This window comes from Phyllostomus discolor, chromosome 8, assembly GCF_004126475.2.
Source record: "Phyllostomus discolor isolate MPI-MPIP mPhyDis1 chromosome 8, mPhyDis1.pri.v3, whole genome shotgun sequence".
Lineage (NCBI taxonomy): Eukaryota > Metazoa > Chordata > Mammalia > Chiroptera > Phyllostomidae > Phyllostomus > Phyllostomus discolor.
In genome coordinates this window covers 88955555-88976080 of record NC_040910.2, presented here as the reverse complement: position 1 = coordinate 88976080, position 20526 = coordinate 88955555, and the positions used below count along the sequence as shown (strand labels likewise).

Sequence of the window (20526 nt, the reverse complement as noted above, 5' to 3'; positions counted from 1 at the left end):
TTTCAGGCTTAAGGCATTGTTTCAGGTTTAAGTCAGACAGGGGAAGTAAGGCAGCCAAGGGATTAGGAGACTTCTTGTAGACAGAATGAGGACTCAGGCTATGTCAAAGCTGAGGGGTGAGGGTCCATCACCCTTTTCTATAGTCCCCCAAGTCCTTCCCTGACAGCTCCTACATGACCATGCCTGTCTTAGGTCATGCCTCCCTTGAGGAAATTTACCCATCATTGACTAACCAGTTATCTGCCCAGGGCCAAGCAGGGTGAAGAGAAAGGGGGTGGAGGTGGTGCCCCTACAGGGAAGATAAACTTTGTCTCCTAAATGGATTATGGCCCCAAGGTCCTTTGCTCAGCCTTAGCCACAGGGGATTACAGCTTCTGAAACCAGGCAGGTCAGTTCCCAACAGTTCTTTCCTCTGGAAAGCTCCAGGAACTCTGGAGAAGGCATTCAGCTGGGACAGCTGGTGGAAAGATTGGTGAACGTCAAATTTTGAGATCTGGTGAGCATCGTTCTGATTTGAGTCTAACGAGGGGTCAATAAACATGTTTATTTTCTGTAAAGGGCAAGGTGATGAATATTTTGGGCTCTGTGGACCATATGAGCTTTGTTGAAACAGACAAGCTCTGCTGATGTAGCATGAAAATCAGGGAGATTATACATAAGAGTGAGTGTGGTTGGGTTGCAATAAGACTGTATTTACAGAAAAAGTAGTTGGCTGACTCCTGATAAACTCTAGGTTTCCTAACTTAGTCCTCAAAGCTGAAGTGACTAGACCCGTCCAGATCAGTACAGGCCAGTACTAGTACAGGCCAAATCAGTCCCTGTAAACAGATGGGTCATTACTGAATGCAGCTCCTCAAGCTCTTGCCATTCTGAGGATCAACCAATGGTGACTATTCACATCAAAGGAAGGGAATCCCATTATCAAGCTTATGCTTTAAGAATTATTTATTTATTTATTTTTAGACAGAGAAGAAGGGAGAAAGAGAGAGAAACATGAATGTGTGGTTGCTTTTTTGCACACCCCCTACTGGGGACCTGGCCTGCAACCCAGGCAAGTGCCCTGACTGGGAATTGAACCAGTGACCCTTTGCTTCCTGGGCTGGTGCTCAATCCACTGAGCCACACCAGCCAGGGCTAAAGCTTATGTTTTTAAGACATTTAATATGTAGGTTCTCCCCCAGCTAAACTATGAGTTCCTTAAGTTTGACAAATGAGTCTATATTAAAATACCATTGGCACAATTCATAGAGTGACATATAAATAGAAAGTCTTTGATATCGCCTTGCTGAACACTGAATGAGTGAAGGCGTGTCCTCCCTCACCAAGCTCCTGTGAAATGTAGTTCTTGGGTGATACCCCTTGGGAACCACTTAAGCTCTGTCCAGGCTGACTCCACCGTGAATGGGACTATCTGTGTCCTGAAGGTTATCCAGACCTTCCAGAAAAAATTGCTCCTGCCCCAGGTATGTTCTAGAAGATGCTTCTAGAATATGTCAGCAAAAGAGTTACAGAGTAGGTCTAGCTAAAGCTGTCCCTTCTGGCAGGTTTCTCAGTGACTGTTTTCGTGTGAAAGAAGGTGTTCTGGGTGACGATGTAGATGAGTCCTTAGATCTTGCTGCATGGCATTTAGGCTCCTCCACAACCCCCTGCATCCTTTTTTTTGCCTTCCCTTGGCTCAGAGAAGGCACCAAAGGGGTCCCTTTGTTAGGAAGCTCTCTCTTGCTCATTTTGACACAGTCACAATCTTCATCATTCTCCACAAATGCAAAACACATACGGGAGGGAGGAATTAACAGTGGCAGCCTTCTGGCTCCGAGATCCAGGCTCTTCCCTCAGTGTGTTCTGATGGAACCCCCAGCCCAGCCTCAGGGTGAGGCTCTTGATGGGTCAAAACACTAACTCCCAAGGAGAAGGGGATCACTGCTCTGACAGAAAGAAGCTGAGGTAAAAGCCAGGTCAGGAGACGGGTTATAGGCAATACTAATAAACAAAGTACCTGGCTGAAATTTAGGAAGTTTGAGAAAGCCCCACAAGGTGAATATTTTGCAGGAGGAGTACATTGATCTGAAGGTGGGATACGTGTGTACCTGTGTACGCGTGTGCACAAAGGCACAGTCCGGAAAATGGATGCACGCATATATTTGACTATTCATTTTTGTAAGTAAATGTTAACAGTCATTGAGAAGATGTGCGATTAATCCAAAGATCACAAACCAAATCTGGGAGTCCTCTCAGTAGCTGGTTAAAATTACGCCAAGTCACAGAAATTTCTGCACATAAATGTGAGAACAAAAGCTGGACAACAAAGTATTCCAGAAAGAAATCCCGGGGCACTGGCCCTCAGATCCAAAGGCCCAAACCTCTCTCATGTCCCAGGCACAGATCCTGCTGCTGGCCCTGGACACACGAGGGCTTGAAAAGTACTGTGGCTCTCAGAGCCCAAGACGCAAGAGCACAGCATGGAATGGGGGTGGGGTGGGGGCTACTTACTCTGTCGTTGCTTCCTTTGTTGTCCTCATACTTGGTTTCTATATGAATGGAAAATTTCGGCAGAAAGGAACACTGAGGAAAAAAGAGTAAGGTTTCATTAGCATACTATTTTTTCTCTCTTCACATCTTCAACATAGCCTCTGGATGCTCTCTTGACCACTTGGCCAGGAACACTGTCTGCGATCAGAAATGCTAAGATACTAGGTCAATATCTGAATTCAGACAAGAGCCGCCTTGGGCAACATGAACACAATTGCATCTATGTCAGGCCAGAGAGAATAACCAAGCAATGGAAGGCAAGTCACTGAAGAGAACATTTCCAAAAGGATTATGTTCTGAGTCATCCTGAAGACTGGAGAAAAGCAAACTCCTGATCAGAGGCAATTCCAGCTCCGGGTGCTTTCCTCTGGGGAGCAGCTACCACTGCTGGAACCAGGGGCCCCGGCCTTACCCTTTAATAAATATTCATATAAAGCTAGGCAGGAGGGATAGTGGAACCTTAGGGTCATATATGTTACTGAAGTCAGACACACCTGGCTTTTAGTTTTGGGTCTATCACACGATAGCTATGTGAGTTTGGACAAGCTGTTTAACTTTTGCGAACCTCAGCAGTATTAAAACAGGGATACTAATTATTACCTGTAGGGACACCGTGGGTCTTAAATAAAATCATGCGCATAGAGCACGTGGTGCTGGGCACACAGTCAGCATTCACTGGGAGGCTACAGCTGAGCTTGCAGTAAAAGCAGCCCCTCTTCTTGCCGGCACAGGGAAGAGAAACCCAAATGCATGCCGCCCCAGTTTCCCAGTCTCACTGAGTTACATTCTATGGATTCAGTGGATTTTAAGTGTTAAGGTAGCTTAAAAAGCAGATTTTCATGAATGTTGATGTAATGTCCCTGCTGCTAGCACTAAGCTGAGCATTAACTTCCTTGGCCAGCAGAAATGGGGTTGAAGACTATTGGGTAAAATGACCCAGGCAACTCCACTGGGAGCTGCAGGTGCTGGAGAAATGCAAGTTGGGCTGATACATGCTCAGTCCCAAGAGCACGTATTCTATGCCGGGCACTGGCCCCACTGCTTGCAGGTTCTCATTCATTTATTCCTTGTAACCATGCCATGAACTGGGTACTGTTATTATTACCCTGCTCTAAAAATAAGGAAATGGAGGCACAGAGAGGTCACAAAAATGGCTCGCAGTCACATAGCCAGTAAATAGTAGAGTCAGGATTGAAAGTGTGGTGGCCGGGTCCCAGTGTCCGCCCCCAGTGGTTCTCAAAGTGGGGTCTCTCTGCGCCTTGAGCAGCAACAGTATGGAACTTGTTAGAAGTGCAAATTCTCGGGCCTGGCCCCAGACCCACTGAATGAGAAACTCTGGAGATGGGGCTCAGGCATCTGCATTTGACTAGCCCTTCGAGGACTGCTGATGCTCACTCCAGTGGGAAATCCACCTTGCTACTTCACACATAGGGAGTCAACCGAGAGAATGCATTATCTGAAATCCTGAAGTCCGCAGTGCCCACCCTCACCATGTGCTGGTGATTCCCTTTCAGCCCAGCCGAGGCCACCTGTACCGTACGGCAGGGGCCTTGGACGTGCCATTGAAACTTCTCATATCACACGCCTGTGTGATTCAGCATTCAACTGGCTTAATTTGAGTGAAGCAAGCAAGCTGAACTGTGACTAAGGAGACACGGGAACAGTCAATCCCAGTAATTGCCCTTATGGAGAATGTGGCCCTGTGGTTATTGAGTGACACCTTCTTTGCTGTCTCCTCTCCAACCTCTTATTCTGTAACTGCCGCCCTCACGCCCAGTCCCAGGGAGTTCCAAAGAGGGGCTGCTCCTTGTGAATCTAGACCCTGGAGGACCCAGGATGGCTCAGAGTCCCCCAGCAGAGCTCTCCATCGAACTGCAAACTAGGGCAGATGCACCCATCCGAGACCCTTTTAAAAACAACAAGCCTTCAGGTAAACAGATTTGTCCTTTTTGACACACAATTTTTATGAGTCAACCCAGTGTGCGTACGGTCCCAGCTGATGAGAGAACAGAACTGCCCAGTGTGGGGAGCTGGGTGTGGGTGCATCAGAGTGGAACCCCGCAAAGAGTTTTTATTGGTTGAACCACTAAACCACTTACCTAAGGTCAAAAAATTAATCTCAGCATTTGGGTACTGAACCCAAATATGAGATGCAAAACTCTCATGCAAATTAGCAGGTGTTATTTTCAAGTCAAGGACTTCAGTTATTTTCCTACCAAAGTGGCAACCCTGCCAGAGGCTGTGAGTGCACCTGGTGGGCAAGGCAGCGGGAGGACCCGGATCAGATGGGCCCACTGCAGGCTGGTCAGCAGTTTTCTCCTACAGCAGTGGTTTGTGACTGATGATTCCCTCGGGAGCTGTGAGGGCTTTTTCTTGGAGCCCTGGAGTGTATACGTGTCTCAAGTTAAAAGTCAGATGTGTCTATGGCTCAGGGAACTTTCAGAGCTGTCACTACAATCTTTCCAGTGGGATGTCCATGTTGAGATAAATGTCTGCTTCCTCACGCAGGCAGCACCCTGAAAAACCAGGCCCACTGGCTCTGACTGGGTCGCCCAGTTGGCCAGAGCATTGTCCCAATATGCGAAGGTCACAGGTTCAAGGCCCGGTTGGGCACATATAAGAAGCAACCAATGAATGCATAAATAGGTGGAATAGCAGATAGATATTTCTCTCTCTCTCAAGAAAAAAAAATATTCAGGCCCACTAATCCTCATGAAGATTAGTTATCTCACCACTGAATTTCTTCTAAAGCCTTTCTCTTCCTAAGACCCCATGCTTGTCTCACTCTTCCTCCCCCACAGCTGATAATTCTGATTCACAATTTAATGAAGACTTGGACTATGAGATAGAAACACCTACAACTTCCCTCTCCTGCATTTCAAATCTTCTGCCTATTTTTTATACTACTTCCTATTCTTTGTGAATCAGAGAAAGACAGTGCCTTCTTTATCCCAACGGACAACAGTATAATGAGAAGAACTGAGATACAGGAGTCAGCAGATCTGGGCTCAATCTGAGGGTGTTGACTTGGGCAAATGGCTTTACCATTCTAAGCCTCGGTTTCCCCATTTATGGAACGGGGACAATCCTTCTCTACTCTGTAGTAGTGTTGAGAAGTTCAATGGAGCATTCAGCTAAACCCCAGCACAGTGCCGGCACATAATGGGTGCACGTGGTAAAAAAAAAAAATGTGTCTCTTCTCTGGAAACTTATTTCATTACTTGCATTTTGCTTCCTTCCTGCCTAAAAATGAAAGTCTCACATTCTCAAAACAAAACAAAAGGGAGAAAAAAAAAACCCAACCCAAATAGGCCTCAAGTTCCCTCAGTTACGTTTCTTTCTGTATCTACAATCAATCCATGTCTCTGTCTTCCTAATCGAACTCTATTAAGAGCAGTCGATGCTTGCTGCCTCTGCGTTCCCCTCCCACCTCTCTCAGCCACAGCAATCCAGAATAGAAATGATTATGAAAGGAGTTTCAAACCAGCATTGCTCTTCCATCCTGTACGCCCTGTACAAGTCTCTACGCTGTTCGATGCCACAGAGCAATTCCTCCTTCCTGAAGAGCAGGTGCTTCTCAGCTTTCTCTTCCTTCCTCCAGCCCTTCAAAGGAGGTGGTCCCTTAGCTTCTGCCCTGCACCCTATTTCCTTGCTCCAAATTCTGTCCCGTGGTGATCTTATCAGCTCCTGAGTTTCCATGACTAATTTTTTTCACCCAGCCCTACTTCATGACCACTTTTTTATGGACGACCTCCAGATTGATTATCTCTAACCCCAACTGCTCTTATCACAAGTCCAGCTGCCCACAGGCCATCCCCAACAAGGCAACACCAAACCTGAAAGGTCCATACTGAACTTGAATGTTCTCCTGCACTGTATGAGTTTCCTAGGGCTGTTATAACAAGATTACCATGAACCTGGTGGCTTAAAACAACGCAGATTTATCTTCTCACAGTTCTTGAAGCTGTGAGTCTGAAATCAAGGTGTTGGCAATGTTATGCTCCCCTGAAGGTGCTAGAGCCACCTCGTGCAGCTTTTAGTGGTCCCCATGTTCCTTGGTTTATGGCTGCACAACTCTAATTGCTCCCTCTGTCTCCACACCACCACCTTCTCTCTCTGTTTTGGTGCCTTCTTTTCTTATAGATGGGCAAAAATCCAGTCACTGGTGACTATAAGAAAAGAAGGCACAGAAACAGTCACCAGTTATTGGATTTTTGCCCATCCTAAGTCTAGTGTGATTTCATCTCACACCTCGTGGTCCTTAACTAATTACATCTGCAAAGATCCTACTGCCACATAAGGTCGCATTCGGAGGTTCTGTGGGCATGAATTTTGAGGGCGTAACAGTCCCACTACACTCAGCCATCACGTCCAAAAAACCTCCAAGTCCTCCTGGCTCAGCTTCCCTCCTTACAGGGGAAACAAGGAATCTCCCATAGCTGACCCTACTGCTCTCTGAGGCTCTGCCCTGTACTTATCCCACGGGCCAGACACAGAAGACCACTTCCCACTCCCTGGGACACTTGGGGCTACATATTTGTTTTTTGTGTGTGTGTTTTTGGGTTTTTTTTGTCCATAGTTCTCTCAGCCTGAAACTTCCTTCCTAAATCTTACTGCAGACCACCTCAAATACCACTTCAGAATGATTGTCCCCCCAGTGCAGGCAATGTTGTTCGTACCTTTGTCACAGCGTTCTTTTTCCATTATCACAATTGTCTACGTGTCTGGCTGAACAAACAGATGATAATCTGTTGCTGGAATCTGCTACCCGTGACTTAAGAGCTTTGCTCCAGCTAGGAATCTAGCCCCTACCTCGTCATTCTCAGATATGCAGGGGGAGAAAGGAACACCCTACCTTACAACCCTGGACTTCATCAAAATACGCATTATTCCCTAAAGATTTGGACACATTTCTATGGGTAGAGGGGATGCCGCTGTGCTGAGGGAACTGTCAGGAGTGTGGGAAAGGAAAAAAGTTGGGAAACCCAACATAATCAAACTGGGACACAGTGAAAGAAGAGAGACATCAGGAGTATCGCCCGTTGGCTGAAACTGGATGGCGTCTAAGGGACCTGGAAGACTCACGCTCTCTAGGCACGGTGAGAGCTGAAAGTCCCATCTGGCCCACGACAACACAAAGGCAACAGGAAGGCAGGACTCAAATACTCATGGCAGATGGAATTCCGAGATGGGACCCTGATACCCAGTCTACACATCCTCTACAATCCCTCCCCTGCAGTGTGGATAAGACCTGTGAACACAGGGTAGTAGCTCATTGATTAGATTACCCGACTGATCAGATTATGTTGTGTCCTATAAGGCTTGTTTTCAGAAGAAGGAGAGACTCCTTTGCTGGCTTTAAAGAAGTAAGTGGCCATGTTTCAGGAGGGCCTCGTGGCTAGATGCTGAGGGAGGACTCTAGGAGCTGCCAGTGACCCACGGAGGCCAGTCAACTAGAAAACCGGACTTCTGTCCCGCTCCACAAGGAACTGGGCCTTGCCAGCAACCAGCATACTTGGATGAGGACCCTGAACCTCAGATGAGCCAGGAGCCATGGCTGACACCTTGCTTTCAGTCTGGTGAGATTCTGAGCCAAAGACCCACCTCGCCTGGGCCCCACTCGGAATGTGAGATGATAAATTTGTGATGTACGAAGTCACTAAACTTGTGAGAAGTTTGCTACACAGCAATAGAAAACTAATATAATACCCAACCTCAAGCCCTGGCTGGCGTAGCTCAGTGGATTGAGCGTGGGCTGGGAACCAAAGTGTCCCAGGTTCGATTCCCAGCCAGGGTACATTCCTGTCTCTCTCTCTGTTTCTCTCTCTCTCTCTCTCCCCCCCTTCCTTCCCTCCCTAAAAATAAATAAATAAAATCTTAAAAAAAAAAAAAAAAAAAAAAAAAAAAAAACCCAACCTCCAGAATCCAACCACTGCTTCCTTTCCAAATCTCCCATCTGGCTCATCTGAGTGAAGTAATTACTCACTCCGAGGTTGGAACATTTTGAGGGAAATGGGGAATTTGCATTCTTTTCAATTTAAGAGTTCTACCTTTGATGTCATCTGCTTTACCGATGGCCACTGTTCGCTGCCGGGGATGACATTTACTAGTAACCAATACCACTAAGCTTGCCGTTAGCTGCTGTCCGGGTGCAGCAGCGTCTGGCTGGCCCACAGGGAGGAGAGTGGTAGTTCAGTAGAAAAAGGTTTTGGAGTGAAATAAACTTTAATTCAAATTCCAGCTTCCTTTTTCACAAACTGTGATGTGGGGCAAATTTTTAAGCCACCGAGCTTCAGTTTTCTCATCTGCAAAGGGGAGACGACACCAACCTCAGAGCTGTGGGGTGAGGATCACATGATAAAATGAATGGCCAAGACCGGGTGGTGTTGGCGGAACAGTCACTGGGGTATGTTGGCTCATCCCACTGTACCCCTTTCCCAGGAAATCCCACAGGCTACCGGGGAGAAAACAGGATTGTGGGGGTGCGGGGCGCCTGCTGTCTAAGTGTGAGGATGCACCGGGAGGTTGGGGGCTTGCTGGAGCGGTGATAAAGGAAGACGCCTGCGTGGTCCTTCCTGAGACATGAATGGTGGCCAAGACACAGAGCCCGCTTGGGCTCCTTCAGCCTCGCTCTGAGACTTCTGACCTGTTTTGTTGTTGAGGACGTCATTATACCTTCTGGGGCCATCCCCTCACTGTCCTCCTTCCTTTTCCTGGAGGGTTGGCAGCTCCTTTTCGTGCACGGCAGCTCTCTCCCTGCACTACTTCTCAGCTTTCCCAGACTCCCTGCCAGCTCCATGCAGGAAAACAAGAATACTACTGGGATCTCCATGTACTTTCTTTTTTCCTAGATCTAAAGTCTTTATGCTGGCTGGCTCATGGAGCCTCATTACACAAACTGAGACTCAAAGGAATTAAGAAATAGCACCAAAAAACCTACAGATTTTGGGAGCGGCAGAGTCCCACGAGATGACCCTACTCACAGGCCCAGGGTTGGGGTGGGGACTCCAGAGCAGCATGGTGGATGGATGGAGCAGGGCAGAGGCTGTGAGGGGCCCTCCTCCCCTACAGCCAGGGGGGACACAGTGAGTCATTTCAGCACCTCCCTAGCGCTCTTGCCTCCCCTGGGCCCACGTTGGATTTGAAATCTTTTTTCTCAAGAAAAACCTTTCTTTCTCTTTCTCTTGACTGTAAGAGCAGCTTGGCTAGAAGAATCACAACAAACGTTCACTTTATTACATCCAGGGTTTGTTTTGCCCTCAAACTCCTAAAAATAGTAATGGTGTCATGGAGGAGCAATTAGGGAAATAAGGCAAAAAAAGGTCTCTTGTGATATCCCCTTTGATTTTCTTGCTCAGATCCTCCCAACCCAGAAAAGTCTTGCTAGTAGTGCTGCCATCTGCTCCCTGCCATGACCAGCTTCCTTAGTTGCTAGGATCTGTGTTTCTTTAATTTGCCGTCCATATCCAGGGGCATCCACTGGCATGACCTCTTCCTACAAAGTGACCACTGAGTACCTGCACAACCTGTAGCACCTAAAACTGCAAGCACAGAAAAGCAATGGTTGTTGAACATGTGAATGCTTGTACTTGTATCTTTTGGAAGACATGAGAGAATCTGCAGTGGAAGAAGGCCAGGAAGGATGAGCCAAGTACCTGCAAGAAGAACCACTTCCAGACATGAGCACGCTCAGGTTCAGTGTCGGGAAACGGAAGCGTCATATGCAGACTACAGGGCAGATCTGAATTTTCAATTCACTACAGACATGCTTCGGAAACATGAAAGAGCTATTTTTAGTTCAGTGATTGATTAGGGTTGCCATGGTAATAAGAAACACTTAGAACCAAACTAAATGCAGCAAGTCTTAAAGAGAAAGGGGCAAACAGACTGGGAATTTCACAGTCAGTTTCTGGGTGGTGCCGGAGGCCCTGGTGGCCTACCCACAAGCTGCAGAGGGAGAGTGGGCCATGGGAGGTGAGTCTGAGGCTCTCTAAGTGTTCTGCATGTCAGAAACACACAGTGGCAAAACTTCTGGAAGAATCACCATTCATTTTGCAGATCATCATTAACACCACACTACACTCCTGCAGCACGCAGTGCATGGTGAAACTAACCTGGTAAGCTAACAGGAATCTATCCTGCCCTGTAGCAGCTAACACAGTAAAATAAAACCATGCATTCTCTAACAGTGTATTTCTAAAACTTTTACAATGATGCCTCATCTGGGGGCTTGTTAAAAACAGACTCCAGGCCCCTCTCCTGCTGATTTGCTGAGGGTTCCAGGTTCCTCACATACTGCCCAGGTGTTTCTTAACCCCAGGAAGTTTTAAGAGTAGCTCTGGGTCAAAATGATGCAAGGCAAACACAGCCAGCATTCTCCATGTCCAGTGAGGGCCGGACAGACATGACCTAACACTGAGGTCACAATGACAACAGTGTTGATATTGTGCTTACTATCATCAGGCACTATTCAAAGTATTTTTTAAAAATCTTCCCCCAAGGACATGCTTACTGATTTCAGAGAGAGAGGAAGAGAGGGAGCAAGAAAGAGTCAAAACATTGATGTGAGAAACATCGATGACATCCCAAAGTAAGTCTATTGTCACAAGATGTTCCAAATATTCTCTTAATTTTGGTCCACCTTAACACAAGGAAGAGCATATTATAAAGAGCACTGATAAGTCCATGGAGGAGATATAAATCCAGAAGTTTGGGAATCACTGCTTCATTCATGGAATTTGAGCAGAGGGCAGGACCTGAGAGCTGATACAGTTCGGTAGTTCAAGCTACTTTTAAGGGACATCAGAGTCTATTCTCCAAATAGAGTGTTACGCAGGACATGGTGTTATGCAGTGAGGCATGGACAAGGAACCTCCGGGACCAAGAAAAGGAAAGTCTAAAAGCCAAGGCTGAGCCCAATAACTCAATGCCTCATTCCTGGTCACCAGCTGCAATCCTTCCATGTCTGAGAGCAAACTTCAGGTGGAGGCCTGGCATGAAGAAAGTTAAATGGAAGAGTTTAGAAGCTGGCTTGGGGTAGGTCATGTATCTATATGCTTTCACAGGCCATTTCCTTTTAGCTTTCATCTGAACTCAATGCGTCCCTCCCTGGCCATCTTGTGCTGGCTTCAGACAACAGGTGTTCCTGGCTATCAATGAACATTAAAGCTCTTTATAGACTTGACCTTTTCTTAATGGAACTCCCTTGAAGACATCGATTCTCTGGTACTATATTCTTTCTTATCATATCAAAGATAGTCTAAGGCCATACAGGGAATTTCAGCTTGAGATGGGATCATTAATAAAACAGGATTTGCAAATGTTCCACATCTCACCAACAAGCGCTTTACATCCAGGATGCTCCGCGGGGCTAGTGAGGTTGGCCTGGGGTTTAGGATTGATTATTGTCTACAAACCAGAGGCTGTGCTGTTTGTAAAACAAGAGACTGGGGGTGGTGAGTCCATATACACAGAGGCACCTGGTAGATACCTAGATATTAAAACATCTTTCAATTTCCTTTATTCTGCACCAGGAAATGTTTATTCTTCCATTTTGAAAGAAAATTCGCCCCATAACTAGAAGGTAATAGAGATAAGCTTCTCTTCTGTGCATGGAAGACCTTACAGACACACACCAGTTTCAAGAAGCCGTCTGTCCGGCTGCCCCCGTTACTCAGAGCCTTGGTCAGCCTGCACGGAAAGGTGCAAAGGAAATAAAAGGAGCTATGTGGGCTTCCTTTGCTGTTCTGGGTTCCAAGGGCCACACGTGACTTTACACACAGATGTGGGTGGTAATAGTGACAACAGTGGGTGGTAGTTAGAATAAAATGGTAAAGAACAGTTCCAGAAAAGTGAGAAAAAGAACCCAAGTGGAGATTTTTTTTAAAAGGTGTGAGCATTTGAAAGCAAAGAAGAAAGGGAATTATTAGTAAATCCTAGAGAGATGAGGATGAACCAGAGAATGACTTCCCAAATATAGGCTGCACAGGAAGAAAAATGTATCCCAGAGCAGCAGGACCTGAAAGAGAAGTGGGGGAGGATGAGAGGAAGGCAGAGCATGCAAACAGAGCAGGAAAACAGCTGCTTGTACTGCAGCCCACAGCGAGGAAATGAACGGCAGCCTCTCCTCCGCTTCTCATCAGCTGGCGCCCTACACGGAGGCTTCTGTGCATTCATTAGTTCATTCATTGATGGAGCCTCTTCCTGTCCACTAGCATGCTGAGTAACAGCGACTCATGGAGAAGCAAGGCCAGGAGGGAGTGGGAGCAAAGACATGAATGAAAGTATGTTTTCTCAATGGGGACATGGTTTGCTGCATACGCTTCTATGAAAACCAGGCAGGGAAAGTAAATTCGGGCTCATAATCTAGGACTGGACCTGTCAAGGCAGAAATAAGCAGAAGATGCTGGTGAATACTGATAGCTACACACAATAGAGGCAGACTGATAGCTATACACAATAGAAGCAGGGCAAGAATTTAAAGAGACAGGCAGACCACATCAAATGAAAAAGAAGTACATGAAAATAACAGAGATGGGAATGAATTGGAGGACTTCCCAAATATAGGCTGGCATATGGCCAGGTAGGAAACCTTCAGATTCAGCTAAAACCTGTAAGACTCTTCCTCTTAACCAACTGGGCTAAGTCCTCACTTAAATATATACTACCATGTAGTTCAGAGGACATCAGTGATTAGAAAGGTCAAAAGAGCTGGGGCAAGTCTGCAATGACTTAATTTAATCACTAAAACTGATTGTGTTAGTATAACCATGTTATATGCATTTCATTTTGTTTTTACAGAATCTGCCCCACAAAACTGTCCCGGTTGTACTATTCTGACCTCGCTGACTTGAAATGAACACACTCCATAGAAATTACTACATAGTGGAAAAGAAATCCAAGTTTCAGGACCACAAGTGGAAAAGAGAAAACAAAGAAGAATTCCCTAGTGAAATGTTCCATCGAAAATTCCTTTAAACAAATATTTTTTCTCTGATGATGGCCCTCTATAAAGTCATTCTGAGTGATGTTTAAAAAAATACAAACAATTAAAAAATGCTAGGTCAGAACAGAGAAACATATTTCATCTTCTGTTCTCTCCCTCACTCCAAGTGGCTGAATTCATTTTCTCCGAAGTACTAGGTAGAGTCGGGGACAGCGAGGGATCAACCAGACACACAACACTGACTGGATGCTGCGAGGTTCCTGCTTCACGGGGTACTGATGGGCTAGCGAGGCTGGTAAGATGTGGAGACAAGTTCCCATCCTGCGCAAGGCCCAGAGTGCATCTGCGAATGAGCGGGCAGACAAGTGGTTCACCCGTGCAACCAGTTCACTTTCTAAATTGAAGTAAACAGGAATGCAGGAGTTCACAGTCATTCTGATACACTGGGGTCTTTGCTTTGTGGTCTAACAGAATCAGCTAAACTTAAAAGGGAACTTAGAGGTTCTGTGTCATGTGATTCTTTAAAACATTTTTTCATTGCTGTTGGGAGTTCTTAAGAAAAAAACTGGTATTGGAGTAATAGTAATCTTCAGGCAACATATTAACCCACTGAAATTTAAGAGAAAAGAAATAACATTAACCAAAACAGAATTAATCCACTGGCCTATTTACTGAGCACATCGTGGCTCTGACCCTGAGAGAAACTTCTGGTACTCCTGAGTTTCAGAAGACCGGCTTTAAGAAACCCAAGGTCGTGGGGGCAAATACCATATTTTGCTGTGTATCATGCGTTCCTGTGTATAATGCGCCCCCATGTTTTTGGCCCAAACTTTCAGGGGAGAAAAAAAAACCTTTTGTTTTAGTTTTAAAAATTGAATTGTTTATTTACTTATATTTAGAAACAAAACCAATTATCGTATTCCAGGGTATTATTTTGCATATGGATATCATTATTGCTTTGTAGAGTTACACTTTCAATGCATAAGCATAAATGAAAGAATTAAAAACATTTATATAGATACGGAACTAGTACTATTCATGTATAACGCACACCCTTATTTTTCACTCAAACATTTGGGCAGAAAAGGGTGGGCAGTGTTCCACACTATAGCTCCCTTTTGTGGATTCACAACGTAGGTTAGAACGGTAAGGGCTCTGAGAAGCCCTGCAACACCAAAATGTGTTTAACGGTGTGACGCAGTGTTTCCCTTACTTAATGGGCTACACACCACCTTTATGATTGTTATAAATGGTTCTAGAAAGTTTCCATCTAAATTCTCTTGAACCCTGAAGACTTGATCATTCTGAACTTGATCATTCTGGTTCTATTTAGGAGCCATGGTCCATGGCTCCTCTGACTTCAACCACCTTCTCTGGGAAGGTCCTCTTCTGGCCGAATGGCTGCTTTGCTCCGAGGTTCCAACGGGAGGACCTCGCACCTCCAACTGGAGGACTTTCTTTGACCTTGGTCCCTAACTTGTCCCAGCTCATATGTCCCCATTTCCAAGAAGGAATACTGTGCTTTGCCCCATAAAATTATGTACTGCACTGGATATTGAGAGTTAATTGTCATGTGGAGACCAATGTTACTTCCTGCTCATCTAACCCCCATTGCAACCCCTGGTTTCATGATCCCAAAGAAGAAACACACAGGGACCTCCATTCTCTTAGCTCACATAGGAGTTGAGATGGCCGGATTGACCTCTAATTTCCTTCCAGACCAGACTAATCCTGGAGTTCTGGTATAATAATCTATCATCCCTGGACTTGTTCCTGTTTCCTAGCTTTGTAATTTCCTAGTTTTGTAATAACCCTTGGCAGGGACTCAGTGGAAGGCGGAGGAGGGGGGAGCTTAAGCGGGAAGAGAGGGCTTGAGAGGAATGGGCACCAGCACCCCTCAGCTCTCTCTGATTATCAGGGAAGCTGCTGAGGCCAAGACTGCAAGTGAATTCCTACCCAGGACAGTTAGCTGCTTTCAGAAAAATGCCTCAATCAATTGCAGCTCCTGGGAAGACAACTCGAGTTCATCCTGGCTCGTTGATGACCCATTCCCAGCTGTGAGCAGCCTTGATTCCTCCAGGTTCAACTAAACCAACGCTGAACGGCTCAATACTGTTTGAAGTTCTCATTCAAGGGTCATTTCCTTCTCCCTGGTCTGTTACAATTTACTTTGGTACCTCTTTCAACTAAATAATTAAAATGTTGGGCAACACTGGGCAGCCTGCGACCACCTCTACTCCCAAGGGAACAGCCAGCCAGCTGTTCTAACAGAACGGTGCTTCCCGTTTGTCATCGCCTCTTCTGCAGAGTCTTAACAAAAGACGTTTTGGGGGAGTGGGGTGGTCAGAACAGCAAAATATATATATAGCAACTGTACATTCTGGGTCACTCCTATCGACTTACTATAGCTTAGGTTGTCAGATCCACACAAATGGGAAGAAAATCCTTTTTTCCTCCTTTCATCATTACCGAGGCTGAATTGATGCTGCTGAGCTATGTTCATACTCCAGTGCTTCCTTTTTTAGCCCTACACAAACAAAATCAGCGACTTTGGAAGGCAGCCAGCCTCCCCGGGCACCTTCCTTTGTGACTTGACAAACTTCAGAAGGACCTGCCGGTTCTGAAGAACTGGTCGGATGGTCTGTCCTCTGGAAAACTGTCATTGTGTTGCTCTTTGTTTATTGTATAATTAAGCTTTTTCCCATAACCAAGCTAAAGATATTTTTTCCATTTCCCGGTCAAGTAGAATTTCCACATAATCCTCAACACACACAGTCACTCACGGTGCTGAAAAAGCTTTGATGTCTTTATAACTGTGATAATGTTGAGGCCCTAAATGATCCTAAATAAAAAGGTCCCTTGGCTGGACTTTGTCACAGATGAAGTCAGCAGGAGGTCTTAGTAATAGGCTGGACAGCCAGATACAAGACCTAGGGGACTCTAGGAACAAATATTGCTCAGGACTAATCCTATGAAAAGAGACAACTATCTGGCTTCCAGGAGGGAGGGGTGGGCTTGGGGGCCTGAATTGGGGGTTTGGTATCGGGGAGGTTTTGCTCTGGGGCACAGTTGTGAAATATGAAGCTTGGAATGACGTCGAGCAGAAATATTCAGGATTAAGAAATCAGGGGATAAACAGCCCAGTGAAAAAGCACTTAAAACAGAGAAAAAGATGAAAACAATTGAAAGCATGTGTCATAAATCCCAGGAGCAGACCCTGTGGTCAGAGAGAAGAGTGGGCTCTTCCATCTGGTCTGCTGCGATGGGCAGAGGGCATGAGAACACAGTCAAGTCCGAGTGGATGGGAAGGAGTGCACCTGCAGCCAGAGACAGAAAAGCCCAGATTCCCCCACTCACTGGGAGACAGAAAGCAAAGCTGTCCTATATTTGGGATGGAAAATAAAAGTGGATTAGACAGGAACAATGTTGCTTCCCTATGGAGAATGAAATCCGCCCTTGACCTGACATGCAAAGTCGCACTGACCTGGCCTCTGTGTATCTAGGCAGCCAGGACCTGCGTGATATCACTTAGCCATTGGGAATGGAGTGAGCATGCTAAGTAAGAACTGTGTGCCCGCTCCCAAGTTCATGTTGAGGCCCAAACCCCAATATGATGGCATTTGGAGATGGGCCTACAGGAGGTAATTAGGTTTAGATGAGATCATGAGGGTGGGGCCATCATAATGGGATTAGTGCCCTTATAAGAAGAGACCAGAATGCTTGCTTTTCCCCCCTCTCTCTGCTGAGTGAGGACAAAGCAAGAAGGCAGACCAGGAAGGGGGCCCTCAGCAAAAGCCAAATCAGCTAACAACTTGATCTGGAGCTTCCAGCCTCCAGGACTGTGAGAAATACATGTCTCTTGTTTAAGCCACCCAGTTTGTGGTCTTTTGTTATATACCCCGAGCAGACTGAGACATAGCAGGTGTCTGTAAGGTGGGAGTTCTACTATTCCAAAAGTGCAGCTCAAATCCCACCTTCTCCAAGAAATCTCATATTTCTCTGAGGCAGAATTTCTCTTTTTCACAACCCTTTTATTTGCATTTCAACCCTTAGTACAGGCTTTCCCTGAAATACTGACAGTCATGCAGTCATCTGCTCTCATTTTATTTTCTCCAGCTCTGCCTGCCTTCAATCCATTTCACTTCCTGAGCCAATCCCAACTAAGGCAGGAAGCACTTAAGTGGTTCTGACTGGTCATTGGATTGGCTTGGTGTTAACATGGCATGTCAACTGCAGGGCAGTTTCCAAAGTCACACAATTCTCTCACATCCTGGTCCCTTGGCCTACCAGTGTGCCCTGTTCTTACAACCTGATTTTGGAACTTTGGTCTCTGAGACCAGTTCTGCCCCACCGCCACACCTACTCCCAAGGGACTGCCAGATAAAATACGAGATGAGCATCTTTTAGTATAAGTATATCCCATGTAGTATTTGGGACATACTTATAGTAAAAACTAGTTGCTTGCAGTAGGCCTTTTTACTTGCTAAAGCCGGCAACTTTATCATCCCAGCACTGCATGATCACCTCGTCTGACCTAGGTAAGATGGCTGTGTCCTGTCCCTGAAGCTGAAGACGCCAATCTAGAGACCAGGACTCTTCCTTTCACATTACAATCGCTTATATGGCTAAGGCTTCAGTGCCATTCATTCCACCTTTTGGGGTGAGCCTCTGCTGTCAGCCCCTCTCTGAGTTCATCCAGCTCAGTGAGCAGGTCTGGTGCCAGCCTATACCCTGGGCTGAGGGACAGCCTGTCCTATCTTGCCTTCAGAAAATTCCAAGACTTGCTGATGACTCTCTGGCTTTGACTGGAATGTCATCAGACTGCTATATCCAGATTGTAACTCCCCCCAAAGGCAGAGGTTATTGCTCAGTGATACCTTCTAGCACAGTGTTTTACACATTGTTTGTGCTTAATAAGTGAATGTTAACCTAAACCTGAAAGCCGGTATGATGGGTTGAATTGCACACCCCTTATATGTTGAATTCCTAACCTGAGTTCTTCAGAATGTGATCTGATTTGGAATTATGGTCACTACAGATGCAGTTAGTAAAGATGAGGTCATACTGGAGTAGGGTGGGTCCTTAATCCAATGTGACTGGTGCCCTTACAAGGAGAGAGACACAGTGAGGAGGGTGCTGTGTGAAAAGATAGATACAAGGGAAGCCCTGGCCGGGTAGCTCAGTTGGTTACAGTGTCATCCCTATATGCCAAGGTTGAGGGTTTGGTCCTTGGTCAGGACACATACAGGAAGCAACCAATGAATGCACGAATAAGTGGAACAACAAATCAGTCTCTTTCTCTCTCCCCCAAATTGGTCAATAAACATATTTTTTTAGATATGCAGAGAAGAGACATATGAAGACAGAAGCAGTGTTTGGAGTCATGCTGCCACAAGACAAGGAATGCCTGGGGCCATAGGAGCTAGAAAGGGACTTTCTTTGGATTCTTTTGGGTCAAGTCAAGGTGACCTAATTCTAAGGCTTACCAGGCAAATAACTGCCTTTGAGTAGTTACAGGGACGAGCGTGTTCTGCCTACATTCCAAACGAAAAGTCTGTGCACAGGACTTCGGAGAAGCTCAAAGTGGGATAACATGAGATATCAATAAAATCAAATAATAACCTAGACAATCAATACTGTCCAGTGTAATAACTAGAGCCCAGTCTGTGCTGATGGTCACCAAGACACTCACTCACATAGAAGTTCCATTCTAATGGTGGCAGCTTCTAGCATTGCATAATTAATAATAAAACAAAAACATATACTCTTCACATCACCCTTATGAGAGAAGTTAGTACATTTTCTGCACTTACAGATGAGGAAGTGGAGGCTTGATGGGAAGTAATGTGCACGGCTGTTAAAAGGGGCAAGGTTCAAAAGACCCTCAAGTCTTCTCCTCGAAGATAGTATGGTTACTAGGAGCAATGAAACTGGGAGTAGCATTGGTGGGGAGCATTTAATTGCCTGTTATGTACAGATGTGCTAATAGTGTCCTATACATATCAGGGGCTGACACACTATAGCCTTGGGGCCAAATCTGGCCTGCTGCCTGGGCAAATATGATCATGCCAATATCCTCACATATTGTCTATGGCCGCTTTCACAGTGACGGAGACTGTCTAGGCCACAACGCAGAAAATATTTACCAGATGATTCTTTACAGAAAGTCTTCTGACCCCTGTGTTACATCACTGCATCCTTCGACTAACAGCAGCATGAAAGAGGGGTTATCCCCACCTTCCACCTTAGAGACGGAAGAAACTTAGGTGCAGAGAAGCTAAGCGGCTTGTTCCAGAGCAGTGGTTCCCTGACCTCCAAAATGTATATTTTGCCATACAATGGCCCTTTTTTTTTAGTTATGGGCATTGGGCAGGAGGGAATGTTATATATATTCCTATAATTTCATTTTTAAAAAAGACACTTTAATGTCCAAGAATAAGGGATGTAATTTATTCCACGTAAAGGAAGCTTTACGTGGAATAAATTATTTTATGAAAAACTTTGAATATTATTTCTATTTTTTAATTCTGCAAAGGACAGACAAAAACATGGTCACAGACCTGTATGAAGGGAAGAACTGGCAGGTTGGAGTCACTTGCGTAAGAATTTCTGCCAGTGGCAGAGCCAAGGGACACTCAGGCCCATGGACTCCAGCTAGTGGTACTTCTCCTGTGTCTGTTTGGACTGTCTGTCTTTGGTTCATGCATTCCTTCATTCATTCAGTCCCATAGCTGTTCACTCAGGTGTGAATTCACAAGTTCACTGAGAATGAATGAATGAATTCATTCATTCAATAACTATTTACTGAGCACCTGCTATATATAGGGCATGCTGCTCATGCCAAGGGCAAGGGGAATCCTTTCTCTCCATTCTCCCTCTCCATCTCTCCTTCCTTGGCTGCTGTGATTGGGACTGAAAATGCAATTCCATCGCAGCTCAGTTAACCCTTTTCTTGTTCTGACCGTTTGAACTGTTGGCCGCTGGGGAAATGAACCAATGAAAAAACCATAACACAATATACAACAAGGTCCTCTTTTTTTTAAAAAAGAAGT

At 45.6% G+C, this 20526-nt stretch overlaps 1 protein-coding gene and 1 long non-coding RNA gene across 4 annotated transcripts in view; one reads left to right on the top strand and one right to left on the bottom strand.

The window, feature by feature from the left end:
- PITPNC1 (phosphatidylinositol transfer protein cytoplasmic 1) overlaps positions 1-20526 on the bottom strand; it is a 225825-nt gene that overhangs the window by 79429 nt on the left and 125870 nt on the right. For all 3 annotated transcript variants that reach the window (XM_028522101.2, XM_036033468.1, XM_028522100.2), the window contains one exon: positions 2491-2562. In XM_028522101.2, the coding sequence (XP_028377902.1) occupies positions 2491-2562 (72 nt within the window). The remainder of the gene's footprint in view (positions 1-2490; positions 2563-20526) is intronic.
- Positions 1070-20255, top strand: LOC118502162. The gene is made up of 3 exons (XR_004904857.1): positions 1070-1300; positions 1574-1576; positions 20242-20255. It is a non-coding gene; the product is annotated as an uncharacterized LOC118502162 (long non-coding RNA).